At 37.3% G+C, this 21,671-nt stretch overlaps 1 protein-coding gene across 1 annotated transcript; it reads right to left on the bottom strand.

The window, feature by feature from the left end:
* Window positions 1-8,161: 8,161 nt before the first annotated feature.
* On the bottom strand, window positions 8,162-20,166 carry LOC140139549 (uncharacterized). Its single transcript, XM_072161265.1, has 5 exons — window positions 20,087-20,166; window positions 17,379-17,455; window positions 13,238-13,313; window positions 9,367-9,443; window positions 8,162-8,388 (listed from the first exon to the last, which is right to left on the bottom strand). The coding sequence occupies exons 2-5, from the start codon at window positions 17,443-17,445 to the stop codon at window positions 8,249-8,251; spliced, it is 360 nt and encodes a 119-aa protein (XP_072017366.1). The 5' UTR covers window positions 17,446-17,455; window positions 20,087-20,166; the 3' UTR covers window positions 8,162-8,248.
* Between the last annotated feature and the right edge of the window lie 1,505 nt (window positions 20,167-21,671).

Raw genomic sequence — 21,671 nt, 5'->3', positions numbered from 1 at the left:
CATATGGTGGAACGGTGCTATGTAGAATCGTCCACTGCAGATCTGTTGGATAACGCTTCAATGGGAAATGAACTTTGCTGCTTGGATGATGTCATGATGAGGTTAGCATTTATTCCGTAATGAAAAGCTTGTTCCGACGGATCTGCACTCGACATACCTCTATGGATGAATTGAGTTCACAGTGTGGGGCACTAATTGGGGGATGGAGAACTACTAATTAGGTTGTATCTACACGTAGCCTCAGTTTGAGGCGTCTGGGCTCTGGAATGGTGTGTTTTTTTTCCTATTTTTTCCTTGTTTTTTTTGCTTCTTGGTTTATTTTATTATTCATGTATTGTAGGCTCCTTCTATTAATCATTTCTTGCCGCCCTAGACTTCTAATTATTTCTTGCCGTCCAGTAACGTGAGTAAGACATAAAAACTGGTTGGAATCAGCAATTTTCTCTGGTTATTTTCTCAGAACCATGACAATGAAGAGAGGTAGTAATCTGATATTATCATGTACAGATCAGAGGTGGGTGGACAGGATATGAAGACACATGAATAAAAACATAAATCAGCAAAAAAAAGGAAAAAATAGAAAAAAAAACCACGATCACAGAGCCCAGACACCTCAAAACGAGGCTAGGTTGAATCATAATATGACTGTTCTTGGGTTTTTAACCGAGAACAAATTGCTCAACCAAAGGCTAAAAGCTTATAAGCATGATGTTCTCAGCTGTCTATCCAATCTATCACTACAAGATTCCTATTTCGGCCTGCACAGGTACACCATCACCAAGGGATCTGGCTGGTACACACAGAGTACCTACACAGGACCAATACAGTACTGCCACTGCACAGGATCACCTGGTACTGCACAGTACCAGCCAAGTACATGTACATCGGCGATGGTGCACCTGTGCGGGTGGCCCAATAGGAATCAGGTAGTGTAACTGAGCTTCATATTATTAATCCTTAAATACTTGTTGCCACAGTCCACTGCTTAGATTTAATTTGTAAATTGGAATGTAAAATCTAAAAGTTACTTGTTGAGTGCTTATTGCCACAAATGGCACTGTAGTACACCAGTACACAGGCACGGTTTCAATCTCAATATGCTAAATGTGGTTCCTTTATATTGCTGACTACCAGTTGCCTGATGAGTTATCGGTTTCCAGGGCTTGGTCAATCTTTTGGCTTACCACACATCACACCAACCTGTAAATTTAAAAAAGAAATACAATAACATATTTTTTATTGTTTCACATCGAACAAGTTTTTACTGCAAATTGAAAATGATACACTGGAATACAACGATATTCTGGTAGAATGCTGGTGGCAAAACATTGGCAAAGTGGTGCAAGTGATTATGAAAATACCACTGTTAGCGACAACATTTGAAATCCATTTCAAAGCAGTTTAAGGTACCAGTTTGAGCAAAGTTTACTTTGGTTTGAGATGCCGTCTTAGCTCCAACTTCCACTGACATTCTCCACATAAATGTGTGAGGGGTACATCACAGCCAGAACAGGGACACAGAAAAATAAAATATCAACAAATTCACAACTTAGTAACTTAATTTCCTCACATGAAGTTAAAAAATAAAGAAATCTTTTTCTTTACATCAGTATAAATTTTGAGCACATTTGAAGGTGTAAGGTGACCAAAATTGTGACTGAAATTATAGTCTCTTCCCATAGACTGGCCCAATCACAAATGCAGACATAGTGTACACAGCTTTTCAAAAGTGAGGGGGACGATTCTCAATTTCCCCTGAAGGCTCAAATTTTTGGCTCCCTTCGCTCGCCATAATTGGTAACCCTGTGATTTCCCCCGAATAGGTGCATTTCACCTGAATGAACAACAAAAGTGGGGGACCCCCTTTGCGCATGCCACGGATGTATAGGAAGGTGTCCCACTTGTTCTATTAGTGGCATTCAGGGCCTTTGTGTGAGGATAGGAAAGAAAAGGTCATGAGGTTTCGGCTAAATTTCCATGTAGGGTCGCTGGGGCTCTGATGAGTGCTTGCGATTCTGATCGATGCTGACATGCCAGTCACTGTGACTTGTTTTAACACCACCATTTCACTTAACTTTTATATATACAAAGCTTCACAAGTCTCAAAATCGTTTGTAACCAACGACAACTTGTAAGTTCAATTTACTTAAGAACGGTACCCTTCGTAATTAATAGGGATTTTACAGAGATCCTTCGTAAAGTGGGTATTCGTAAAGTTTCGATCATGAGCTTCTTTACTTACTGCGTGCACTGCGTATGTTGCACTTTTCATGGAATAACACGCTAGCGTGACATGCCCTTGACCTCGAGTCAGCTGCCTAGCGACACTGTGCCCCGAAGGCTGTGATTGGTTGGTTCGGAATGTTGTTTACTGTCGATCGCGTTAAAGCGTGAGTGGCAAGCATTGTGCGCTCGACGCAATTTACTATTGCGTACAAATTGAACACTCATGATCGAGAATCTATTATTTTACATGTAGCTATAGATTAACTTTACGAAGGGTCCCTGTAGTAAATCCTTACGAAGGGTACTGGTCGTAGGTTTAATGAAATGGAACTTACGACTCGTCATAAGTTACAAACGATTTTGAGATTTACGAAGCTTTTTAAAGTTTAATGAAATGGACCCCTGTTCCCCCTGTTAAATAAACCGTACTGATATTGAATTTATAGTTTGTTACTGTAAGAAAAAGAATTTATTTAGTAACACCAACAATTAACTTGTGTTGTGTACCCCGGTTTACTACACTATTCAAATTGCTACGAGCAATTACATGTACTGCAATCTTCTTCTTCTTCTTCCTTATAAGTGCCTCCCTCATATATGTATGAGTATTGTCGCACTGCGTACAGACAAGCTGTACTTATTTTTTACTCTGGAACCTAGAGTAGATGAGTGTATTTTTGAAGTACAGTCAACATGACCGGGATGATCCCCTGCTCTTTTCGAATAGCCTGTGACGTTCTTTAACGTGCTCACTACATTAATGTGAGAAAATATGCATGTACACGGGACCGACAGCTTAAAGTGCCCTCCGAAGCACTAAGCAAGTAGAGTGAAGTGTCTTGCTCAAGGACACAAAGAGCCGGACCTGGGATTCGAACCCTTGACCCTTGGGTTCACAGTCCTATGCCTTAACCGCTAGGCCACGCTCAATCATGGCAATGTAATTCATACTGTGTAGAACAAGACACTGCAACATGTACACAGCACACAGCAGAGCACAGACACAAACCGGGACGCAAACTAGTCATGCATGCAGCTCGCTGAGACAACTTTTAATATACGTATGGTATACTCACTTTACAGCATCCAAAACTGCCACACAGATTTAATCCACAATGTAGTTTTACCGAGAGTTTACTTGATTTCTACACAACACAGCACAGCTCAGCACACGTACCGACGAGTTGGGTTTGTTTACATTTTCCGCACTGAACCCGGAAGTCACTTTTTGCGATCGCCAAAGTGGGTTGCCAGTTTGCGAGTGGACGTCCTTCCCCCCTGCATATGGTATGTTTCTTAAAGTAATACATTTATTTAAACTTTTGCAACTGCATGTAATTGACAATTTATATAATAGACTCTGGGTTATGATTAACATTTTCTTAGTATCTAGGTTGGTGTTTGCTTGATATTTCAATATATTTGCTTAAAATGAATATTAGTGAACGAGCCTGCATCATATATTTTTGAATTACTATATGGGCAAAATACTACACTGTGGATCGCGGAACAGAAAACAGATTAATTACACACGTATGCTTAGTGTTGGTGTATTTTATTGATCAATCACAATTAGGGGCTGTGCACTAATTATGAGCCGGTGCACCGGTGCACCGCGGTGGGGTGGTAAAGGTTCCAAATGGCCTGTCAAAAAATTGCTTATCCCCCCTTTTTGGCCTGCCAAAAATCTTTGCCCCACTTCTTTGCATATGCCAAATTCCCAATTTGCTAACTTTAAATGGTCTAGATATATGATGCGAGCAGGACATTGCATATTTTTTTTTCGTTTCTGTAGTGTTTTCTTAAGCCTTTTTAGAGCGTCTTATATAAAAGACCGTGGATATAATTTGAACACATACAGGGTGTCCCATAAAAATTTGAACTGTGTTTTAAAAAATAACTAAAAATGTAATCAACGATGCATCTAATTTGAATACCGGCAATATATTGGTGAATATGTGTGCAACTTGTTATGTTAATTAAATTAAAATATCTCTTTTGCTTGTTTGAGCATGACATCATATTATTGAAAATCGATGAAACTAGTTTTGTTTTATTTACAGCGTAAAAGAATCACAAGACATGGATGCTTTATCATCTGCCATTATGGTGTAATAATATATTGGACTTTTTATAGGAAAAGAACAGATGTTATTTGCAATATGAGCCCAGAAATATCGGTTAAAAATAATTTCATTGAAGTTGTCTGGTGCAGATCATTATGCATTACTCTGGTCAAAAAGGAATGTTATATATGATTAATGGTGGCCTAGCGGAACGGGCACTGACTCATAATCGGAACGTTGCGGGTTCGAGCCCCGGCAACGCCATCGTGTTGTGCCCTTGAGTAAGGCACTTTATCTCGATTGTTCCCCTCCACCCAGGTGTTTGAATGGGTACCGGCATTCTTAAATGCTGGGAAGGTAACAGACTCGCTGTAGAGGAGGTATAGCGATCCCCCTATAGCAGCATACATGGAGGAGTCTGGCCCAATCACCAATGAAAGAGAGATGGGCACTCCGACCACTGTTTATACAGGATCGTCTCCTTTACCTTTACCTTACTGTGTAACTATACGTTATTACAATAAGGTTAAGCGATGCGAATTTTATTCAGGGTTGTGTGTTGTAACCAGAGATGCCACTTGGTTGCTGCAAAAAAAAAAAATCAGGCAAGCGAAGCCATCTTGGATTTCTGGGCAAACAATATGTCATAACGTCAAACTAATTATATGTCAGATTAAAAATCCATGGGGGGGGGACTTACCCAAAAAAATTGTCTTTGTAAACGATTTTAGGTGCTCTGGTCCCAAACTTTTTTTTCAAGATGGCGCCGGCATCTGGATTTCTAGCTAAAACTGATGTGGTAAATGTCAAAGTGATGTCAGATTTGAAATCCTTGTTGTCGACTTATCCGAAAAAGTGTCTTTGTACACGATTTTAGGTGCTCTGTTTCAAAACTTAAATGTTCAAGATGGCGCTGGCGGCCATTTTGGATTTTGGCCTAGCGAAAAATGCCGGGATTTTTGTGAGGGACATGGGGGCTATTTTTTTTCTAAATAGACCATAGAAGTCAAATCAATCGTCAAACCTTACTAGCCAGCGAATGGTCACGGAATTGAGGTTTTTGACTATACTAGTATGTTTTTATGGGTATAGGGCATTGCCTAGTTAACGGCACTGTGTGAAAAATAACCGGCCAATATTTAAAGTACTCTTTGAAATTCTAGAAAATATAGTTTTGTAACATGTCCTAAATTTTTAGCTAATTTAGGTGTTTGGAAATATTCGCACTTTGGTGTTTTAGGAAGGAAGGGCACGGCACGGCCTGCAAAATTTTCTGTGTAAATCGAATGCATCTTTTACTGACTATCACTCACTTGTGTACCGCTCTCTTGCGAAGGGCATTAAAGCTAAACCACTTGACGGATATTTTTTGTACTTGATATGAATCAAGAATAATGAATACATTACATGTAGGCTAAAAACTGAGTAGGTTGGGCAACTGCAAATGGTCGTGATATGATAAATGACAGATAACACCAAAAAAATGAAGAAATTATTTCCAAACCGTGTTAAGTCTACAACCATTATGTTTCTCATTTTTAAGAATGCTGGTTAACAATATGCAGACTATTGTCTCATTTGGGAAACAAAGGCCCAACAAAGGTACAACAGTATTGTTACCTTGCGTTTGCTTTATAATCGTTCACCCAACTGAAACTATAATGCCAGCTCATTGCAATATCGCACAGGTAAAACAGAAACATATGTAGTGTGGATTTAACCAGAAAAGATCTGATTTAACATAGTTGAGCTGTTTTCGTTGAGTGTTATCTTGGTTTAATAGCATTTAATGGGGTTTAAGTCCTGCAAAGGTCGTGGTGAATTCTACTGTAGACATAACTGCATCATGTCAGAACTAAACCTTGACCCAACATTGTCCATCACCAGGGTGCTTCATGTATCTTAACTCTCTTCACGCGGGTGTCGACTGCAGACGACAAGTTTAAAAAAAAAATCAAAATTCAAAAATTTCATAAATGTAAATTTTCATGACCATATTTGGAATCAGCATGAAAAATGCATTAAAATGAGTACAAACAGGCCTAGTATTGATTCAGTAGTTCTTAAGATAGCTCTTGATATTTTGACAAAATAATTCAAAACTTGAACTTTTTACATTGAAGCGCATGGGTAGCACGCAGAGCATTAAGCAATGAGCATGAAGAGGATGTGTAAAATCAAATCCCAGATTGCATTGCTGACTTCAACTTGGTGTTAGAAATATATCTGCTGCTGCTCAAGGCTCATGTTATAAATAACAGTTTTTTCTGTTTCCCTCTTCAATAAAACAATTAACAACAAGATACAACAGATACAAATCATAAACTTTCGACATTTTGATCATTATACTACCGGGTATACTGATTTGCCCCTTGTCCCTATCATTATTTTGTAATTAATATGTTATATGTTTGATCAATTCCAGTGGAGGTATATGGGATATATATCTTGACCCCCCGGGGTCACTCACTACTTGACTTGCTACGCACCCGTCCAAGAAAACGTCTAAAAGGGTATGTTTTTCACCACACAGCGTCGTCGACGTCTTTTTGAAAAAGGGGTACTTTTTCAGAAGGCATCGCCATTTACTGGTCCTTTTTCCTTGGACGTTTAGGGTTAGTATTTATTATTGTTTGAGTGAGTTTGCACTAATGTGATAAAAATCACCACTTTTTGATTGATTCTTGTTACCTTTGTGCATGTTTCCTTTAGTATCTATTATAGATCCGCAACATCAAACATCTTGGGTATAGGCCTAAATTAGATATTTCTCAGTTGACGCCATTTAGGATAGGCAGGGGGGATAGGCCTATATGGTTTTTGCATGTGCTGCGCTGGGCAGGATTTTGTATGTGTTTCGCCATTAAGGGGTGCAATTTGGTTATGTAAAAATTTGCCATTAAGGGTGCAATATTTCAGAGGTGGTCGGACACGGGTGGGTAGCACTTTTGTGTGAGAGTAACCCCCCCGGCTTGACCCCTTTTTACATGATATTTGATTGCCATGAGTGCCCAAATGGCCATACTGTTGTTGGTGGGAAAAGATTAACCATTTAATCAGTTTCCTGGGAATAAGTTTTGACCATAAAAGGATAAAACCCAGACACATCTTTTCAAATGGAAAAACCCCAGAGTTTAATACTACAACAATTATCACATGTAGTGTTTACTTCCATGTGATTGATAACCGGCCTGAAAGTAACTTGTCTATATAAATTATTTCATATGTCATAAACTTTGGTTTTGATGTATCGGTGCTCGAGTGCTGTCTAAGGGCCGGTTTCTCAAAGCATGGCTTAAGGTCAGACTTCCGAAGCAATCATGCTTAAGCCCATTAGCTTTATAGACCAGTGCTGACAATTTCACATCATACATCACTTAGAAAGATAAAATGTATCCACATTGGTAGGGCTAGCTTGCTGGCTTAGGACCTATAGCGTCTAGTAATCAGTGGTCAAAATTTCCAAGGTAGGCAAAATTGAAAAATCATCCAGCTGATCCGCTATAAATATTATTTTAGAGTACTGGGATGTATGCGTCAATTTTAATGCTAGTAAAATGGCCCAAAATAAGGATTTATTTTTGTGACCTAAAAAAGGGCAAACGGAAGATAAACATCGCCAATTTGGTCAATTTTGTCCTGGTATTTCGGCAGTCGGTATGCCACCACTAGTTATAGTCACAACACGGGATGGTTAAGAAATTAGCCCGTCCGAAGACAAAGTAGCCCGTCTCGGACGGGCGAACATCTCGGACGGGTTCTATTTTACACTCTGGTCCTTGATAACAGGTGACAAAGTAGGCTAAAAAAAGAAATTTTGACACTTTTTTTTCTAGATTTTTTTATTATTATAGTATTAAAGTATTATTTTAGGCATGCTTTCTTATACGTGTAACTGTAAAGCAACAATATATTTTTGAGAGGCGAAATCATCACAAAATATTAAGTAACTTTACTCAGCATAATTCAACTATTTCTTGGACGGCGCAAGACTCATAACAACATTCTTCGTTGATATCTTCCTTGACACTGTTGAACGAGGCTCGACGCTTTGCCACATCTCTCAGTTTCAGGAAATCCAGAGCATCTAACATGTCTAAAATGAATAATGAATACAGAAGTAAGAATGAGTTTCAATTTTATAGCCTATAAAATATGCATGTCAGGATAGAATATCCGAAATTAAGGTATGCATCATTTTAGGGATGGATTCAAAACTCGACCGGCGGTACCGTCCAGTTTCTATTGTTCTATTTTTCACTTTCATATTTTTACCCGAAATTATTACCCCTTCCCCCTCTCGCTCTCTTACACTACCTAATTCCTGCTGTTGCCCAGCTACTTTGTAGCTACTCCAGAGTAGCCACGCAGATACTCTAGAGTACCAGAGTACGAGTAGGATTCTGGAAGTGCACGTACCCTTTGTGCTTAACTTAAAATGGCAAAAATTATGGACGGCCTCTTAAAAGTGTTTTACTGTGCAAGTTATTGTTGCGGGTGTAAAATTGTTACCCCTTGGTAATTTTACATTTTCAAAGTCACAGATTATACAGGGTTAAATTTCAAATGGGGTTACCTGAATGGGCGACTCAATTTCGAAATCTACATCCCCTGTGTCGGAACACTTTATTTTTTCAATTTTGACAAAATCAAGTCCACTTTTTAATCAAAATCAAAGAAAATGCAAAAATGATTTTTAGAATAATAAATGAATCATCAGTGCGTAAATAGGTTCTTTTAGTAGCATTTGTCTGTATTTTTCAACATTAGGTTTAATTTTGTGTTCGAAGGAGCCATAATTTTGAGCAAAAATTGAGCAAAAATTGATTCAGTAGATTTTTCTTATGGCAATTGTATATAGGACTTTCATGAGATGGATGCATATTTTCTTCTATTTCTGGAAAGGAAATAAAATAAATAGGCAGTCCCGCAAACATGACTTCGTTAACGAGAAAGGACTATTCAGTATAAATATATAAATTACGGTGAAATATTTTGATATATCGGATGATTTTAACACCACTTCTAAGTGTTCAAATACTTTTGGTGATTAGTGTATAATAATGTATTTTACCTCTAGCGAATACGCGGCAGACATTATCAAAATGGTATTGTTGCCGTTCGGCGTCGCATACTCTATTTACACCAGGCCTATAGTAAAATAGAAATAAAGAGGGAATTGTGTAGAAATTAATGGAAAACTCATTGTTAGGCTAAACGTAAAACAAGTTTGTTTCCCGTAGACCACGCACATTTTGTTGTAATGGTCAAGCTAAAAACGCATTTTTATTTATTTTTTCTCGTACATTTGGAGTCACTTCTTCCAAACGGAGTCACTTCTTCCACTCTGGTACTGGTGTTTCTAAACCATTCAGTTTATGTTGATGTGATCATTTCGATCGTGGTGCCAAACACAGATAGCGTGAATCAATTGACCTGGCAACGATCGATTTGGACGTCATGCTACAACGGGAAATCGATACTGATCGAAAATACGATACCTAATCAAACAGAAACCCCATAGAAACTAATATCAATCGATCAAAATATCAAAATAATTTGGTGATTCATCAAAAAAAAAACCCAACCTTCAGGCCTATATCAATTTTAAATTTAGCCTAAGTGCATAAATAACGGCTGATGCTATTTCAGATACATCATAGTGCTCCAAATATATCCTTTGCACTCAGAACGGTGGTCAATTGATTATATTGTTGTACAAGGCTCACTCAGTCATTTAATGAGGCAATACAAACGATCAAATTTGATGTTGAAATGAGCAAAATTTGAGTTACACCTTTTCAATATAATATTAATTTTCTCAACCAAATGAAAAGCATTAATTTACATTTTTCAGTAAATGTCAAAAGAAAACCCTGATGTTAAACTTAGGGGTGAAATTAGGTGGTTTTTTTGGGGGGGGGGGGGGTCAACGTTTTTGCTTTTCAAAGTAACATAATTCGTAAACGAAAGATATTTCCCAACTTTCTAATTACATCATATGAAGCTATATGTCATAGTTTTGTCAGAATTTCTGTTTTGATTGCACCATTTTGCAATACCGACTACCAATCTTGTCAAAATCAATTCGCGAATGTACCCATGGATGGATGATTTTGCAAGCCACAATAGAAATATCGATTATTTCTGCTGGTTATATCAGAAATGTAGCTCCTGGATATCTTTCTTCAGCAAACTATATTAGTTTGAAACGCTAAAATAAATTCCGAAAAAAGCTATAAAAATATTACACTAAAAGACACAATTTCATGCCTAATTTTAACACCAGGATTTTTTTTTAATATGTATATCCAAGCACTATGTTTTTGACTGACATTTCTAAAGGAAAAAAAATATTGCTTTATTATTTGACCGAGAAAATTAATTTCATAGCAAATTGTGTTGATTTTAACATATATCGATCGACTTTTAACGCGACTATGAATAACAAAAGAACTGCTGACCACCGTTCTGACTGTTTTTTCGGTCAACTTGCACGCAATTTACAACTTGCACAAAACATTACGACGCAGATATTTCCCGTCTTGTACAATGTCATCATCGTATTAATGTCTACATTATTATTTGATGTCTTCCCTGAAACGTTCGGGTAATTATTTATACATAAAATGGTCCTTCAATCTTTACTAAATCTGTCATATTTATGTAAACAAAGGAATAAACACAACTTTTTGAGGTTTATGTTTTATATAGTACTTCCGCTTTTGTACAAAATAGGCAGTCATTGTAGACCGTACTAATATGATATCATGGTGGGCCACAGCGGCGTTCGTCATCGGGCCACGGTGTTTTTAAAATGCGTAAAAAACAACTTGATTATCTTTTTGAAATAGCCGAGTGGGTGGGTTTTCGCTGAATTATATTTGGTGTAAAAACTGAAGCATCCTATGTATAAATTAATATATAAATATTATAATATATTTCAACATGTATAACGATTCGTGATACCCAATTATGGTACAGTTGGTGTCGTTTAGGATGGATGCAGAGAATTTTATTTCAATTTTATATAAAATATTTTTTGAATTTAGTGAAAATAAACGCTCACAAAATGATGAAAAATCCAGATACAGATTACTGTATCGTTTTTATGGTATTCTAATTGTCCATTTTCTAAAATTATCTTGAGGGTTCTATGCGAAAATCTTGAATAAACTGGGGGAAACCCTATACCCCGGGGACTACAGGCCTACAAGAAGAATGGCAGGCTCCCTATACATTGATCGCACCGATATACAGGGTGTCCCAGAATGATCTATACCGTGTTTGAAAAAAATATTAAAAATATATAGTCAACAGTGTATCTAATTTTGATAAGTACAATGCAATGGCACACATATCATCTACCTATTCTGTGACTTTCATGGAAATAGCTTGATTCGTTTTGGCGTGACATTGGTATTACTGAAATGGACGAAACTGCATTTGTGTCATTTACAGCGCAAAGGCATCATAACACATCGATGCTTTATCACCATCGTCCAGCCGTGCTGTGCAATCCTACATTCTTTTGTAGGAAATACATCAAATTTGGCACATATGTAGAGCATACAACCCTGAACAATCCTTGATATGGAATTAAGTGAAACATTTAAATATGACTTCAGATATTTCTGTTAAAAAACATACTTTTTATGTAATTTTATGCCAAAACAAAATGTCATTATTACAGAGAATATAACTTCCTCAAGGATCCTTCGCAGTCAATTTTAATCTTCTCCGTTACGTAGCTGTCGGTTTGCCAATATACTATGGATATAAATAAATGCTACGACACTAAGGACAAACATTCTCTATACTTTTATGGCAAATCCATCTTTGCTGACATTTAAAATGATGAAACTCAGACACCGCAACAATTATCTTCAGAACTGCCAATAAAGAAACAATATTATAAGGTCACTCATTCCATATATGGATTACTTTGTATTACCATAAATAATCGATAGATATCGACTATTCAGAAAATTAAGAACAAAAATACCCGCATAACATTTTTCAAATAACTTCGTGATGAACAGTTAGTAATTTTATAGATTTTCAAAATAGGTTGTTTTGTGAAAACCCTAAATTCACCATTTTTACGCAATGTCCTGTAACTTCTATTAGAAACGTCCAATTTCTAAAATCTAAAATTTCTACAAAAGCTAAATTTATGTAGATCTAAGAATTTAAAACAATACTACCAATATTAATGCCCTTCATACTTTAAAAAATCCCACTTTCCCGGTATAGATCATTCTGGGACACCCTGTACCATGCTTGATGCAGGCAAAATCGATATAAACACATCAAAAGAAATAAGTCCTCTCAAAATTTCGTCATAACATCGTAAAATAAAACTTTGTACCAATTAAACTAACTTTGAAATAATTATATGACTGTTTACTGAGTGTTGTGTGAACATGAAAATTGTTCATGACTTTATGTCTAAATGAGCCCAAATTAAAGACAAAAACTGCCCTTTCCAAAAGTCACACAGTAGGTCTATGCTTGTTAAAGGTGTATTGGGACATGGAATGGGACTCCATCTTACAACTCACTGTGCTGAGCTCTGCACCAAGAAGGGTATTTGCATGGCTGAATGAACAAGAATTTGGCACACATTAGAGTATGTTTAAAATTCGATTTGGCTACCGATAAGTCATGTGGTCCAATGGATTAGCGCGTTAGACTTGAGTATTCTGTATGTAACTGCGGCGTGGGTTCGAGGCCCACCTCTGCCGAGAAGAAATTACAATTTAAAAAAAATTTCATATCAGGGAAATGGGACTGGGCGAATTTATGTATGACGAAGGGAGGAGTGATGGTGGGTGTGTTTTACCACTACTGACATCACAATACCATCCTATCACGTGAGACCGAGCACTGCATTTATAAAGCTACCTACCAACTTTTCTTAGCCCTACTTAGAGAATACTTACCATCCCGAATATGGCATTTGTCTTTTCATCGCTTGTGCATTGAACGCCTCCTCATTTGTCTTTTTAGATGTTGCATCTAAGTTTAAGGGAAACACAAAAGGATTTTTTTAAATCGTTATTAAATGAAGGTTCAACCCGTATTGAGTCTTATGGTAAATCCCCAGTAATGTTTAAAATAAGAACATGTCGTTTTCTGAACAGCCCTGTGTCTTATTGACCTGTATCCGGGGGGGGGGGGCACTTCCATGAGAGATATGCATCATGTGCCTCGGGATAGACCCCTTTTTCAAGCCGGCTTGTACCCAATGACCCCCTTTTTTGTGTTATGGTCCTACCTATTACCCAATGACCCCCTTTAAAAAAATTCATGTACTCAATGACCCCCTTTTTCTATTTCCTGCTATACCCAATGACCCCGGCCTTTTAATTCCCAAATTTAGGTGGTATTTGTGTTCTCCTCCAAAAATAATGAAATTTTTCACATTTCCAAGGTGGCCAAGTTGTTTTTACGCAGTTTGTCACTTATTTATGTGTACTTTTAAAATGATACTCTTTTGGCAATCCTGTACTCAATGACTCCCATTTTACTTTTTGTTACCCCAATGACCATCCATTTTTCAAAGTTTCATACCGAATGACCCCATTTTTATTCAGGTTGTGTACTGAATGACCCCATATTTTTGTAATTGTACATTTGACCTGAATGCCCCCTACTTTTAACATGGCCGAGGCACATCCCTGCCATTTCAGATAGGGAGTGCCTCCCCCGGGCCTGTATCCAAGTACTAGTGGTAGTGGCGAGGTCCGTAAAACTGATATAATGGTGCTAGTCCGACGAGTAGGACCTGTTTTTAGTATTTAAAGTGGAACAGTACAAGGAAAAGGCTGTTTCCTGGAGTGGTGAAAACAGCACCATTTTGGAAATTGTCATCTGTTGATGGATTTTATACGCAAAGGATATTATTAACTCAAGTCAACAATAGAATTCGCTGAATAGTGATCAGGACAAAGTGAATCAGGATATACATCAGTCGTCCAGAACAGTGTGTGCAACAGAACTTTGTAATCAACAAGAAGAAGAAGGCTGCTGGAAAAGTAACAGTCCACTGTAATTCTAAATGATTTTATGTATAAATGTTCATTTGCAAAATTTTACTTTTCATTAAAGATTTAGATTTGGTTAGCTTATACAAACAGTGTGTTTTGTTGTGCAATCTGAAGTGAATTTGGGTAAACATGGTAAAAGGTGTTTTTGGCCTTGAGTCAATATCGACTCGTAACAATCCGCATTTACAAGCCCAAAATGTGACACAATCCATTGTGTTGATTATAGTTACCAGTATGCTTTGATTATATTTATCAATAAGTAACCACCTCCGCGCTGCCATAACGGCTTGTAGACAATAAGTCTCGAAGTGACCTTCTACATTGCGGGTGGTCTTCCTGTACATTTGAATGCGAAGGCGGTAAACAACGCGAGACTGTGCAGCAAAATTGTCTATTTTGTTCTACTTTATGATTATATTGTAAACGTTTCCGTCGATAAATATTTTTTTCCGTCGATAAATACTTGTTGGAGGTAATTGTTTTCTTTTGAGTAGTTAGATGTGATTCAAGCGAATATATAAACAAGAATAAAATATGTACCGTAAATTGGGTGACTTTGGCAAGGTAACTTTTTTACAAGTCGACACAATATTAATCTATCAAATCTATCATTTCGGGAAAAAAGACATGTTCCAAAAAAGAGACAATTCCAGGCAGCTACCATATATTGTTTACCGAGTATTCTTGTGATGAGTTTACAAGAAGCGCTCCGTCAAGTTGAGAGTTGAGCTAATACCATGAGATATATTTACATTCCGCAAATTGAAATTCGCTTTAAAATGCATGTATACTGTACGGGGATTTTAGAAAGGTCTTTGAGGGTTGAATGATGCTTTTAATCCGACAACTTTCTACTCGCATTTATACAAAATGGCAATTTACACAAAGTTTTTTAAACTTTAAAGAATTAAGAAATAAGGAAAATAATGATATTTTTCAGCGCACATCTTTTTGATCATCGGAATTCTCAGGCAAGTTGACAATTCTAGAACATTTTGGGGTATAAATTTCATCGCAAAATTCACAATTTCGTGGATTTTTTCGATGAATACTTTGATTTTTCTCATCATCGGAAAAAAATTGTCTTGGGTCACTGAAATTTCAGTGTAGTAATTGGATTCCTTGCCCCAATAATATACATAATTTTTGTTACCAGTGTGTTATTATTTTTTGAGAAAAACGCAAAAATAGTCACAAATTACCACAGGGGTGTAGTACCCCCTTAAAGTGTCAGCCCTACACCTATATCCATTTTGTATTGAATTGAGGCCCCTATTATGTAATCATTTCTACCACTTAGAATACCCCATTGTTTAAAACTACCTATCATAAGAGCACCGTCCAACTTGTCCATGGTTCAACTCTATTCAGTCACTTTTGTAACACTCAGACAAAAGTGGCCCAAGCGGTTTTAAGACTAGGTTACATAATTGCTCGCGCCGGTAGGCGCGAGCTATTAGTGTTTACTTCTGAATCGAACGTGGGGACATGGGGAAAGCCTGAATATAGTAAATTACATTTACCTTCATTTAAATATTTATGACACGTACGTCAAAACAAATATTCAAATGATGATAATGTGTAATATAATAAACGTGAAATTTTAGTATTTTCAGAGTTTTTGTATATTTTAGACGTTCTATGACTTTTGTTTCCTGTGTAGAGGCTGACCATTGAGGCCAGTGACACGTCAGTGATAGTCATGGGCAAATTGATATCGACATTTTTCTTCGATTAATTGTACATAGGGGTGTTTGAGGTTACTACGGTGTACCATAAGGGACATGCTCAATACAATTAATAAACAACCAGGTTGTCGTATTCAGCATGCGTGGTGATAAATTGGCAAGAAATTCTTTCTGTTGTGGTGTTTGATAAAATTCCCTTTAAAGGGAAAACTTCCTGGAAAGCTTAAGCAACATAATACGTCACTAACTTTGTCCGATATCGGGCTCAAATTTGGTGGGTGGAATCCTTGATACGAGGGGAATATAATGCCCGAAATAAAATTGAGGTCAAGCGAGGTCAAAAGTCATTACGGAGGGGTCAAATTTCAAACTTTGTCCGATCGGGCTCAAATTAGGTGGGTGGAATCCTTGATACGAGGGGAATATATGCCCGAAATAAAATTGAGGTCAAGCGAGGTCAAAGGTCATTACGGAGAGGTCAAATTTCAAACTTTGTCCGATCGGGCTCAAACTTGGTGGGTGGAATCCTTGATACGAGGGGATTACATGCCCGAAATAAAATCGAGGTCAACCAAGGTCAAAGGTCATGACGGAGGGGGTCAAATTTCAAACTTTGTCCGATCGGGCTCATATTTGGTGGGTGGAATCCATGATACGAGGGGATATATGCCCGAAATAAAATCGAGGTCAAGCGAGGTCAAAGGTCATTACGGAGAGGTCAAATTTCAAACTTTGTCCGATCGGGCTCAAACTTGGTGGGTGGAATCCTTGATACGAGGGGATTACATGCCCGAAATAAAATCGAGGTCAACCAAGGTCAAAGGTCATTACGGAGGGGTCAAATTTCAAACTTTGTCCGATCGGGCTCTAATTTGGTGGGTGGTATCCTTGATACGAGGGGAATATATGCCCGAAATAAAATTGAGGTCAAGCGAGGTCAAAGGTCATTATGGAGAGGTCAAAGGTCAGTATGGAGGGGTCAAATTTCAAACTTTGTCCGATCAGGCCCAAACTTGGTAGGTGGAATCCTTGATACGAGGGGAATACATGCCCAAAATAAAATTGAGGTCAACCGAGGTCAAAGGTCATCACAGAGGGTTCAAATTTCAAACTTTGTCCGATCGGGCTCAAATACAATAAAACAAACCTGGGGGTCGTACACCTAACAGTATTAAAGTTATAAGAAAAATCATAAAATTTGGGTCCCTATTTTCAATGTTACCTATTTCTCCAATGCTTAAGCAATGAAATATACGTCACTTATACGTTGAACACGGATCGATTGGCGCGAGGTCCATATTGGTGCGTATGCACCAAATATGTATCTTGTGTATAATAATATTTACCTGTTAAATAACCCGCAACCATGGATAATACCATGCTCCCCATGAACAGTGTCAACGAGATCTTCATGATAACAATCCTATAAAACAAAATTAATAGCAAGCATTGGTAAAACTGTAGACTTATTACCGGGTACATTTACACTGTACGCACACCGACATCGCCTGGTTAATAATTACATTGTACAGCAGAGACACTAATCAATACCCGGGATCGATACACGTGAACGTGCTATACACGATTTGATATTCAGGCGATACCGGGGTAGAAAATGATGAATGTCTCCCGTATTTTTTTATATTTTTTATTCTAAAGAAGCCATATTTCGATGCTTGCACTTGAATATATGTGTTGAAAGGATATGATAGTCGTTAGCATGCGTATTGAGAAAGAACCGTGCGTATATTGAGCTCAAAAACTAACAAAAATTCAGATTTTATATGTGCCGAACTATAGCGCAGCGTAAGCCACTGGTGGAGGCAGTCTAAAAGCATATGACCTCATAGCGTATACCATGTTCACTGACATCTACAGAGGTCAATCACCAGGCTATTGCCAATAGCCTTAGTAGGATGTCCCTCGGCCCATTATGCGTCTCAAAACTATCAAACAGGTCGGAACAAAGTGGCCATGCGTGGCTGTGGATTCAACCTACCATGGCGATTTCTGCCATGAAGATATCGGGGCGATGACACTGTGTTACACGTTTTTTTTTATACACAAATACAATACTCTTAAAAATGATTTTACACAATTCGGGTCGGTCAAGAGGAAACTAAATTCACAATAAGCGTGTTTGTCTGAGTAATTATACATGACAAGATTTCGCGGTTCTCGGGTTGGGTGGTTCTCGTGATAGGACTATCTCTGTTACCCATATAGGCCTACCTGCCCTGACCTATGATATATACGTCTATCAATGATCAAGACCCAATTTGACACAATATAATCAACTTAGTAGTTTTGTAGCTGTGATGTACTTGGCCGTAGGTCTAATAGGCCGTATTGAAATATGTTGAAAATAGGCCTATTGATCCGATGAGATGCAGCTGCACATGTTTTATTTCAAGAGTTCAGTCAGAAATTCGTTGTGCGATATTTTGAATGTTAGTCACTCTTGGCACCCCGTCATCGATGCACATACACAAGTTAAATATACTTTTGTCGTACCATCGTAGAATGCGTTCCATTTTCTACATGTAACCTTTTTTGAGACAACTTGTACAACGAACAAGTCAGCATCCGCAAGTCTTCCACCGGTGGCAAATCCTTGTACAAAAAAAAAAAAAAAGACCCGAAGACCCCCTGGTCCTGGTCCCCCATATCTGCTTGAAATCCTAGTTCCGCCTCTGGAGGGCCCCCATGGTACTTTAAGAGCAAGAAAAGAGCACGAACTACTTCTTGCAGTTGAAAATTAAATTCTAATGAAAAAAAATAGTGTCAAGTTCAAATAGAACTATTAGCAAGCAAGGCAAAAAGATTTAGGTCAGAACTATTATAATAATAATTTCCACACAATGACCGCAGGTTCACTACCGATTGATTAATGCAAGCCTAGAATCATGATGCCACGCCCTCGCTTACTATTTCTACGGTACATCACAAAAATAATATACAGATAAATTTCACTAAAAATTTGCACTCTTACTGAAGGCTTCCGCAAGTCTTCCACCGGTGGCACATCCTTGTACAAAAAAAAAAAAAAAGACCCGAAGACCCCCTGGTCCTGGTCCCCCATATCTGCTTGAAATCCTAGTTCCGCCTCTGGAGGGCCCCCATGGTACTTTAAGAGCAAGAAAAGAGCACGAACTACTTCTTGCAGTTGAAAATTAAATTCTAATGAAAAAAAATAGTGTCAAGTTCAAATAGAACTATTAGCAAGCAAGGCAAAAAGATTTAGGTCAGAACTATTATAATAATAATTTCCACACAATGACCGCAGGTTCACTACCGATTGATTAATGCAAGCCTAGAATCATGATGCCACGCCCTCGCTTACTATTTCTACGGTACATCACAAAAATAATATACAGATAAATTTCACTAAAAATTTGCACTCTTACTGAAGGCTTATGTTATGAAAAACATAATTAGGAATACTAAAGCCTATTTCGTCAATTACTATAGGCAAAGTTCAAACATACAAATTATTTGGTATAGTTCAATTACGAGTAAATTGTTTGATCATAATTATTAATAGTTACTAAAACAATAAAAGAACACATTACAAAACAAAGTGTTTTGATGACTTGGAATATAACTTTTGCCCGGAACGTTTGCAATTATCTCAAATCATATCTATTATCATACACACTATGCGCATTCAACACAATCTATGATACAAAATGCATGTATTTCAACATAACTCAGTACGAAGTTTAGATCAGAACACAAATAGTGATCAAATTCATCAAACTAATTTTACACCGACCATGAATCAAACAATGTTGTTTCACTTAAACTATTTTTCTTAACCCTCTCCACGCGGGTGTTGACTGCAGACGACAATTTTCATTGTTTTTAATTCAAAAATTTCAGAATAATTGTCATAACCATATGTGGAATCGGCATAAAAATGCATTAAAATGATGAAAAACAAGCCTAGTATTGATTCATTGCTTCTTAAGATAGCTCTTGATATTTTGATAAAATATCTCAAAACTTTAGACTTTTTATGCTGAAGAACAAAATAAATAAAGTTTCAACTCACACTTGCTGGAAGTTAAAGACGGATATCTCAATCTCTCGAACTCTCTCTGTTTGGTCTTTGCTGGTTCGTTGGCGAGATGGTTAGAGCGGTAGAGTGTCCAGGCCAGAGCAGGCACTCCTACTTTTATAGAATTTTGGGACTAAATTTCAAGGGATACCAAGAGAGGGTGCTATTTAACACAAGAATAGTTTTTAAAAAGAAAGTTCACGCTATGACTAGGAGCTTAGTGCAACTTTCAAAATCCGACTTGAAGCCACTCAAGCGTCCATAACTCGACCAAATGATATCGTAGAGCAACAAAAGTGGTATCAAAATGCGCAAGAGAAAGCTGCGCTTTATATACATTAAATAAATGTTTGCTATATATTTCAGTTCCCGGAATATCTGACCATCTATAATCGTTTCGATACTTTCTGGGTTGAGTTTATTCCACCATAGACCCTAGACAAAGTTCCATGTTCACCTAGCGCCTAGAAAATGTTTTATACTATTTACATTTCATAAATATTAGAAACATTGACAAGATTCATGAAGAAAACATGGAGCATTTGAGGGTTTTTTTAATGTCAATCAGAACATTCTGTTCGCGGGAATACCTCGAGTCCAAGCGTGATATAATTCGCAAATATCAAATAAAAATTTTTTTACACACACACCCCAACACACTTACTTGTAATGTTTGTCGACTGGGGACGTTTTTGGACAACTGGGGACTTTTTTAAGGCTACTAGAGCAATAGTCAAGCGATTGTCAAGACGCTAGTCTTACAAAATGCCATTTCCTGAAAGACGTAAAAGTTTGGAGAATTGACCTATAGTTGTGTCAGCTATAATAGACTCCAGTGACGTACACTGTACTGGGGAATAATGGTAGCTTGGGAGCCGCAAACCCCGTCTATTTTGGGTCGTTGTCGCGTTCCTACGTAAGGATCATTTAAAGCAAAGATGAACAAACAAACAATGATCGCAAGAGTTAATTCGCAAAACAGCTTACGTCCAAATTTGACCAAAATGAGTTGTTCCCTTAACGTTAATATACCGGTTAAAAGCACACTTTAGTGCTTGTTTGAACCTTTCGTACCACCTTCCTGAGATATTGCAAACGTCAATTAAAGTGGCTCTAAAATCTAGAGAATATTTTTCTTATGGTTTCTTGATGTTTTATAATGGCATTCAATGCCCAACTTTAAGTGTTTGGGGTCATTATGTTTGTAGGAATTACTTTTAATTGACAGAAGCTGAAATGACCTATTGATGAATTTAATTAAAAATTCATAATTAAGAAAGTAAATGAGATATTCTAATTTTTCTTTTTGATTTGATAGGCATTTGTCAAGTTGCATGAAGTAGTACTTAAAGCTGAAATCAAATTTTATTGCAAAGGTGGTTTCTAGATTTGTTGAAGTGCAAAACAGCTTACAGCCATACAATCCATGAAATAAAAGAAATAATAAAATAAACTGAAGACCGATTTAAATATTTCCTGTCCATGAAACCTTAATCCCAGCTCAAAATGAATCATGTAGAACAAGAAATTAATAAACGAAGGTAGTACAAAATCACACAAACGTGTTTTTCTCAAAAAG

This window comes from Amphiura filiformis, chromosome 18 (assembly GCF_039555335.1).
Source record: "Amphiura filiformis chromosome 18, Afil_fr2py, whole genome shotgun sequence".
NCBI lineage: Eukaryota > Metazoa > Echinodermata > Ophiuroidea > Amphilepidida > Amphiuridae > Amphiura > Amphiura filiformis.
Note: the sequence above shows the minus strand (reverse complement) of the source record. Positions and strands in the feature narration are given on the sequence as shown.

Bases quoted from the DNA above. Each gene is read 5' to 3' on its own strand.
- LOC140139549 (XM_072161265.1), bottom strand. From the start codon at position 17,445: ATGAAGATCTCGTTGACACTGTTCATGGGGAGCATGGTATTATCCATG. The intron at 13,314-17,378 runs GTAAATATTATT...CCTTAAACTTAG, and splicing joins GGTTGCGGGTTATTTAACAG to ATGCAACATCTAAAAAGACA. The intron at 9,444-13,237 runs GTAAGTATTCTC...ATTTTACTATAG, and splicing joins CAAATGCCATATTCGGGATG to GCCTGGTGTAAATAGAGTAT.